At 36.7% G+C, this 8,021-nt stretch overlaps 1 protein-coding gene across 1 annotated transcript; it reads left to right on the forward strand.

The window, feature by feature from the left end:
* The first annotated feature begins 918 nt into the window (after positions 1-918).
* On the forward strand, positions 919-4,428 carry LOC143580662 (bZIP transcription factor 12-like). The gene is made up of 4 exons (XM_077063628.1): positions 919-1,546; positions 1,661-1,732; positions 1,832-1,861; positions 4,083-4,428. Exons 1-4 carry the CDS (start codon positions 1,103-1,105, stop codon positions 4,155-4,157), a joined length of 621 nt encoding a protein of 206 aa, XP_076919743.1. The 5' UTR covers positions 919-1,102; the 3' UTR covers positions 4,158-4,428.
* Positions 4,429-8,021: the final 3,593 nt, after the last annotated feature.

Consider the following 8,021-nt stretch of genomic DNA (forward strand, 5'->3'; position numbering starts at 1 on the left):
TAGAGAAAGGAAGGGAGCCGGAAGGCTTAAAAATTTAGTTTTGACACAATCCGTTTCGATAGCCCTACTCGCAGCGTATAGAGTACGAGGTTTTGACTGATTTAATTGTCGCAAGTTACCTGTACCTTATCCGTCGCGTATAGACCTATCCGTGACGGATAACGCACATTATAAAGGGAACAATATACGACAACCCCCCCCCCCCCCAATCTGTGGCGAATAAGGTGGGTGTTTCCAATTTCACTTGGGTGTCCCTAGTAGGATCCTTTAACAATCTTTTACTTTTTCTTCGTGGGATAGAAATGTAAAACTTACCCCGTTCCTAATCACACCTTTAAACACCAAACTTTTAATAGAAATATTATAAAGCCAAATTACAAGAAAAATACACATAAAAAATCTATATTTCAATCAACAAAATCAAAAGATTATCTATGTTAATATGGTGTAGTGGTAGGAAACTTGAGTTTCTTAATAGAGACCTAAGTTTAATCCCTACTTACAGCACTTTGGGGGATATGAGTGGCTCAATGAAGGAAGACTAGGATATTTGTTCTTCAGTTCGATCATGAGAGCGTTCGGGTTTTACCATCCGTAGGCCTTTGGACGAGTGGGTTTCCCTGAAACTAGAGATAACTTGGGTTGGGCTACCTAGCGGTGGAATTTTGTCATGAAGTCACCCCATACAAAATAACGAGACATTGTATGTTTGTTGGCAGCTCAAAAGAAATGATAAACTTTAATTACGCTAGAATACGTCCAATACCAAAACAACCAAAAGCTATTTTAATCGTTCTTTTAATAGAAAGTTAAGAAGAGAACTTAAACACGCATCTGCCCGTGACAAATACCTGCCGGCTTTCTTAGACAGGCATAAACCATGCAAAATGACAAAATTGCCCCCACCAAATTGAATTTTCAAATACGACAAACGAGGGCATAACCGTCCACAACGCCTCTGTCTTTCTCTCTCTCCCTACAATATTATTATTTATTAGTACAATTTCCGAACTGCCGGCGATAGTCTCGTTCGTTCGGACTTAAACTTCTCTCTCAACTGAATTTAATTCCGACTGTAAAATCCATCCGTTTAATTAGAATTATGGCGTCGTCGAAGGTGATGGCGTCATCATCGCCTGCGAATCAGGATCTGCAACGTCATCATGCTTCCGATCACAACGGCAATTTGATATCGATGAACATGGACGATCTGCTGAAGAACATTTACGATGACACGCGTCCGGTGCCGCCGGACGACGGCTGGAAGGAGATCTCCGGTGATCCGGAGATGACGCTGGAGGATTTCCTCACCAAAGCCGGAGCTGTCAGAGAAGAGGATGTTTCGAAATTGCCGCCGGTGTCGGTGCCGGAGTATACCGGAGTTATCGGTCCGTTTCAAGGTCTGCCGCAGGCGCACATGCAGTTTGGGAGGGGTAAGCGGAAGGTGGTGGTGGAAGATCCGCCGGTGGATAAGGCGACGCAGCAGAAACAGAGGAGGATGATTAAGAACAGAGAGTCCGCTGCAAGGTCCAGGGAGCGAAAGCAGGTTCCATTACATTAAAACTGGCGTTAGTTGGACCGAGTGGATTAAAAAATAAAAAAAAAATGTTTCGTTAATTAAAAAAAAAATGATTCTGATTCTGATTATTATTATTATCAGGCTTATACTGTGGAACTGGAGTCACTGGTGACTCAATTGGAAGAAGTGCATGCAAGATTGGTGAAGGAAGTGGTATGGTCTTTTTTTTCTGTGTAATTTTGTTGAATGATTTGGTTGATATATCTGTTAAGCATTGTTCTTATAGTTTGTGGATGGTAAATCTGTTTGTAGGATGATCTGAACAAAGAGAGGCTAAAGCAGGTTAGTCATCCCTCATCATTTTCTATTGGTTCTTGTTCTCTTGGATTCCTCCATTAATGATTCTGTTTTTTTTAAGTAGTTGTGCTCTTAGTACTTTACCTAGTGCTGCTAAATTGGTCAAGTTTACTGGTTGAACTGAAAAAATATATATGTTTAATTTTTTATTTGCATATTAATGCTTTCAAATATCTAATTTTACATGATATTTTTTGAAGCAATTATGTTTAAACTAGGCTAATTTATTTTTAAACATTTAAAATTTGACATAATATACCCATATAGTTTAAGTTAATTATACACAAACGTAATTTAGAAAAAATAAATAAATAAATACATGGGCTAAAGGGGCCAACCCACGAACCTGCCGGGTTGACATTAGCATGGCGGGATTGCTAAACATGTTTGTGGACCTGAAACTGATCCAAACCTGTTTAGACTAAATCCAAATCCACGAATATCATATTAGGTTCATTTCATGTTTTCGTGCTTTTTCGAGATTTACATGTCTACTTTTTGCTAAGATTTAATGGATACTAGGTATCCACAAACCCACATATAGGACCAGTTAATGATCAGGACCAGTTAATGGTAGTTGAGGAATCTAAAAGAGTTTTTGACTCCTTTATTTAATTTTATGTTTAGAAATGTTAAAATTTAACTTAGAAGGAGGTGTTTTTGCAGTAGATTTATACTTAAACTTATCAGTAAATTTTTTTATATTAGGTAGAGAGTCATAGAGAAACATATTAAACAGTTTTGATCTTGAAATCCAATAGATGTATATTAAACTTAATCAGAACCTTTTGCATTCTGTAAAGAAACACGTTAAACTTATCTGTAAGTTCATTCAAGATTCTCCTTTTTTTTAAAAGCAATGATGATTTTGGTGGTGGTCTTATTTTCAAACAGTTATTTAAAAAAATACTACTATTTTTACCCAGCAACAATCTCTGATTATTAGGAGGGAGGATGATCACTTACCAGGAATTGACATAATCCATCCTAAGCGATTAAATGGTTACGGGGTTTTTAATCTTGGGTTTATAAAGGGTGTCTGTGACATGACATGATTTGAAAAACGCTTCCTTGTGGGACAAAATGAAAATATCATAAATGGTTTCTTGATGAAAAATGTTGATATGCAAAAGAAATATTTGTAAATTGGTTATTGCACATATACGCAATCAACCAAGATTATGTATTTAGATATATGTAGGTTGATAGATTAGGGAAAGTTCCAAACATATTTGGCATTAACAGGCAAGGGTGTGTGTTGGATGGTGTTTGTTGGGTGGGCGGGTAGGTGCTTTCATGTTAATGCATGATATCTGCACAACCTCCTGTGGCCTACCCTATCTTGTTGGTAACCGAATTGTCCAAAATATCAGCGTCTTCATAACCAGATCGGCCATCTCTGGCAGCCTTACCAGTCCACTGGTTTTAAAACCGGTTGACGACTTAGTTTATTCAAAATTTTAACATAATATATAACTTTAAATTAAAATTAACTTCGACGTCCAACCGATTTTAAAACCAGTCTACCAGTGGACTGGTAAGGCTGCCTGAGATGGTCGATCTGGTTATGAAAACATCCAGATTTGAGACGATTTGACCTTGCCAGTCCACTCGTTAGACTGGTTTTAAAACTGGTTGACGTCATAGTTGATTAAAATTTTAACACACACACACCCACAAACCGCACACACATGGGATCAGGATCATTTCGAAACTTCCAAGTAACAAAACTCTTAACAACCAATCATTTTATTTGTTTATTTATGATTACATGTATATAAATTGGTTATTATACATATGTAACTTTACGATTACATATATGTAATCACAAAATTGCATTTAATAAATGACAAAACTACCCTTAAATAGTATTAAATATATAAAATAAGTGATTACAATGGCTGGTTTAACAAGTACTAAATTTATGCACATATAATTTTTAAGAAAATATGGAACTATTTTGATGTAGATGTGCAATTTTATCACAATATGGAGACTATAAATGAGATTTTGTAAGGATAATTTTCTATTTAAATATGTAAAATCGGGTCCAACTCATAGCCGGCCGGTTCAAATGAAAGGCGGTTTAAAAGTACTCAACTGTGGCAGCTATGTAGATGGTTACCGGGCGAACGGTCTGATCACATACATTTCAATTATCTATTGCCAAATTTTAACATTTGCTTTGATTTATTGTGAAATTCAGTTAATGGAGAACCTTATGCCAGTTGTGGAGAAGAGAAGACCACCAAGACTTCTTCGAAGAACCAACTCCATGTGAATGTGCACGCGTGCGGTTTCTTATTCTAAATTAAACGTCTATGATCAATCTTAAGTTAAAGAAAGGGTATAAGGTTTAAATCTTTTGGGTCCACGGTTCGCCCATTGGTAAAGAGAGGTGAGAAAGGTTGTGACCAAGTTCTATGCTGTTCATAGTTGTTAGGGGCCAAAGATAGCAGCAAGAACTCATGAACTCTTAACTAATTTACATGTGTTACAAATATCTAATGTCCTTTCTGTTAAAGTTGTTTGTATTTCATGTGTTTATACTAGAGATTAATGCTCTTTTAATTTTTATTATTTATTTATTTATTATTATGATAATTATTATTATTATCACTCTTTTGGGTACAGATATTTTTAAATACTATCTGGTGTTTGGGCTAGCCCAAGAATGAGGTAAATCACTTCCCTTTCAATATTATTGTATTTCTACTTTCTTCATTATTTGATTCGCAAACAGGTCGATTTGAGTCGTGTTTCATGTCAAACACCAAAAAAAAATAATTAGCTAAAAAACCAAAATGAAAAGAAGAAAATTCAAAAAGAGCCAGACAAGTTGAAAGTTATCCAGAGTTTACATTTAACATATGCAATCTTTTGAATCACAAGATTTAGATTTATTGTTGTGATGATAATGTTTTTATCATCTAGCTAACACATTAATAGTAAATACAACCCGTCTTGTAAGTTGTAACATTCTGGTCAGGTTACTCAAATATAAATGAATTAAAAGCTAGGGCATATATGATATGATATAGACAATATATGCATACATTATATATTCACGGGCGCATTCTATACAGAACCAATTTTAAATAAATGGTTTACCTGCCAAGAATCTGTTATCCACGTGTGATCCTCAAGATCGTGCCTTAGACAAGATATCAAGACCTCCCAACCGACAAGAGATTATTCATTGGAACACTTGCCTCAGTTGGAACTCGAACAGATACAACCAATTCCCATATGCATCATTAACCATACACACTTCACTAACTCCCAATATCGCTTTATCCTTGTTCTTCACTCATTAAAACTAGTGATCAAATTTGTAGCTGAAAAATACGATATCAAAAGCGCTTAATGTTTTCATTGATAATCAGAATGTTATATACAATTATACATATTGAGGATCTCCTATACTCTATCGATCAAGTAAAAGGATAAACATAAAATAAGACATGGAGTCACACTTTGACATGATAAGTAGATAAAAAGCCATTTTTGAGTGTTTACAAACACCACATGCTCAAGATTTTCTTCTTGCCATCCCTATAGATGGGTTAGGTCAGCATATGGCTCCAGTGGAGTATCGTACTATCCTTAAGTATCGCCTCATGATTCCTCTATTCTCGGTTGACGAGATATGTCCTGTTTGTCGTAAGGCGTGTTTAGACTTATACAGGGAGCACGCAGTGCATTGTAAAAAGCTCCCGGGTTCAAGTACCGACACGATCTGGTTAGGGATGTGCTCTTTGACATATTCAGGTTGGCCGGAATTTCTGTTAAGAAAGAAGCACCTGTGAATTTCCTGACTGACCCGTCGGAGGGAAGATCATCTCTTCGACCGGCTGACATTTTGGTGTTTGGATGGATAGGAGGGAAACATGCTTGTGTGGATTTAACAGGGGTTTACCCTCTAGTGGGCTTAGGGAGTAGTGTTTCACAGCCGGTCAACCTGCTTTGAAAGTTGCTTTAGGCAAGATGACCAAACATGAGAAGGCATGTCTTGACAACCAGCATGTGTTTATTCCTTTTGCTTTTGACACTTTTGGTTTCCTCGCGCCTGAAGCTGTGGAGTTACTTACCCGTGTTCAATAGATTATGCATAATAATGTTACGACTCAAAGATCCGTAGTTTTTAAAAGATTGGGTTTTGCAATTCAAAAGGGGATAGCGACGCAGCTTGTTACCCGCTTGCCTTATTTTTTGATGTAATTAGTTATTATGTAACATGTTAAATTTAAGAAAAACACGAAAGAATGAAGTTGTGAAAGAAATAAGAGATAAACATGCATAAAAGATAAATAGCTACCAGAAAAAAAAAGCCTTTTTTGACATGCGGACAATGACACGCGTAGATTTGTGACGCGCAATTGTGCAAGTCGTTAAAATAATGTCATAATTTTTTAAAATAAAGAATTTATGACATTTATTTTTTGCATGTCATTAGATCAGTGTCATAATTTTAAAATATAACCGATACGTGTCATATTTATTTTTCATCCTACAATCCCAAATGAAAAAAACCCACCCCGCCTAAAATTCATTCCCTCATCAGACTCGTACTATCAGACATCTCTCTAAAAAACCTACTGCCAAAACCACGCTACCACTATCGGTACAACCGCCGATTTATTTCTCCATCAGTACCATTAAAACCACGCCACCACCACCACCGCTACAACGCCGCCAACCAACTGCCACCGCGGTACCACAACCGCCGTCAATCACCACGGTACCACTGCCGCCGTCAACCACCGCCGCTAGTCTGGTTAGTTTCTTTTTCCCTCTCATCTGTCCGGTTAGGGTTTGCTTTGTCTACTGTTAATTGCTTTGGTCTATTGTTAATTGCTTTGTTGTTATATGGAATTTACTTCTTTATTGTTTGAAATCTGATTAGGGTTTAATATTGTTAATTACTTTGGTCTACTGTTAATTGTTGATCTCCGTTAGGGTTTAATGTTGCCAATTAGTGTTGTACTGATCTCTGTTAGGGTTTAATGTTGCTAATTAGTGTTGTACTGTTGGGTGTTTATGCTAGCTGGTAGAAACATATTATTTGTTTTTGATTTGCTACATGGTGTTTTATTGTGTATGCAATTTACATTTGGGGTAAAAGTTTGTTTTTGTATTTTGTCATGGTGTTAAGTAGAAACAAATGGGCATCGATAAATCATGGATTTCATTTGATAGACTATCAACTGCATATGACGAAGGTGTGAAGGCAACTTTCTTAGCCGTTCTAAACTGGTCTATTCATATCAGTCTCTAGTGTTTTGGATATAAAGCATCTGAAACAAGTTTCACGTATCCAAACCACATAATCGAAACTTTTTTACTGTTCATGACGATGTGAAGTCAAATTACAGGAAGACGGTAACGCTTATCCAGGAATTAATTCTACTTAGATGGCAAAAAAGGTTTTTTAGAATCTAGTGGTTCAAATTCTCTTCCACTATGTTATGTGGGGTGGCTAATCACACATTCGCATGAGCTTCATTTTCGCAACGGAGTTTCCAGTTGAAAAAAACTATCGACCAATAATATCTTGCAATGTTTTTTATTGTTAATAGTGTGTGTAAAAGTGATGTATCGCGGGCCTTCTGGCTTAGTGATAGCCCGATTGCTTCTTTTAAGAGATGTCGTCGGTTCAAGCCTCGGTGCTTGCGTTGGGAACGGGTTGTAACATCTTACTTTTGATAATAATAAATAAAAGAATTTTGCTTATTAAATGTTTTGCTATTATTTAATTAGGTTAAAATAATAATACGTGGAGTGTGTGCTTGGAAAATAAAAGATGAATTAAGGGATGGTGATAGGTTTTAAGGTCCATGGGCTTAGGGGTATATAAACATCCTTAAACCTCCCTAAAACCCTCATTTGCATCATTCTTGCCTCCATACACACTCAAAAACACACACAAACACTCTCCATCCGGATCCATATCCAATCCGAACCAAGGTGGGTTTGTGTTAGATTTTCGCCTAAACAAATAAAAAACAAGAAACGCATCCAGATTCACGTGTTGAATCAAATCTGAAGCAAGAACCAAACCAAAAAAAGTTAGCAGTGCCCGGCTAAAAAGAGGTGTGATCGTTAACTCCGAGAGAAACATGATCGGGTGAGTTTCTAGCCCTTT

Source organism: Bidens hawaiensis, unplaced genomic scaffold (assembly GCF_021521415.1).
Source record: "Bidens hawaiensis isolate Kalapana, Puna unplaced genomic scaffold, B.hawaiensis_p1.1 tig00030545_1, whole genome shotgun sequence".
NCBI lineage: Eukaryota > Viridiplantae > Streptophyta > Magnoliopsida > Asterales > Asteraceae > Bidens > Bidens hawaiensis.

Excerpts from the sequence above, each read along its gene's own strand:
- LOC143580662 (XM_077063628.1), top strand. The coding sequence starts at position 1,103 with ATGGCGTCGTCGAAGGTGATGGCGTCATCATCGCCTGCGAATCAGGAT. Across the intron at positions 1,733-1,831 it reads CAAGATTGGTGAAGGAAGTG|GATGATCTGAACAAAGAGAG; the intron begins GTATGGTCTTTT and ends ATCTGTTTGTAG. Across the intron at positions 1,862-4,082 it reads ACAAAGAGAGGCTAAAGCAG|TTAATGGAGAACCTTATGCC; the intron begins GTTAGTCATCCC and ends TGTGAAATTCAG.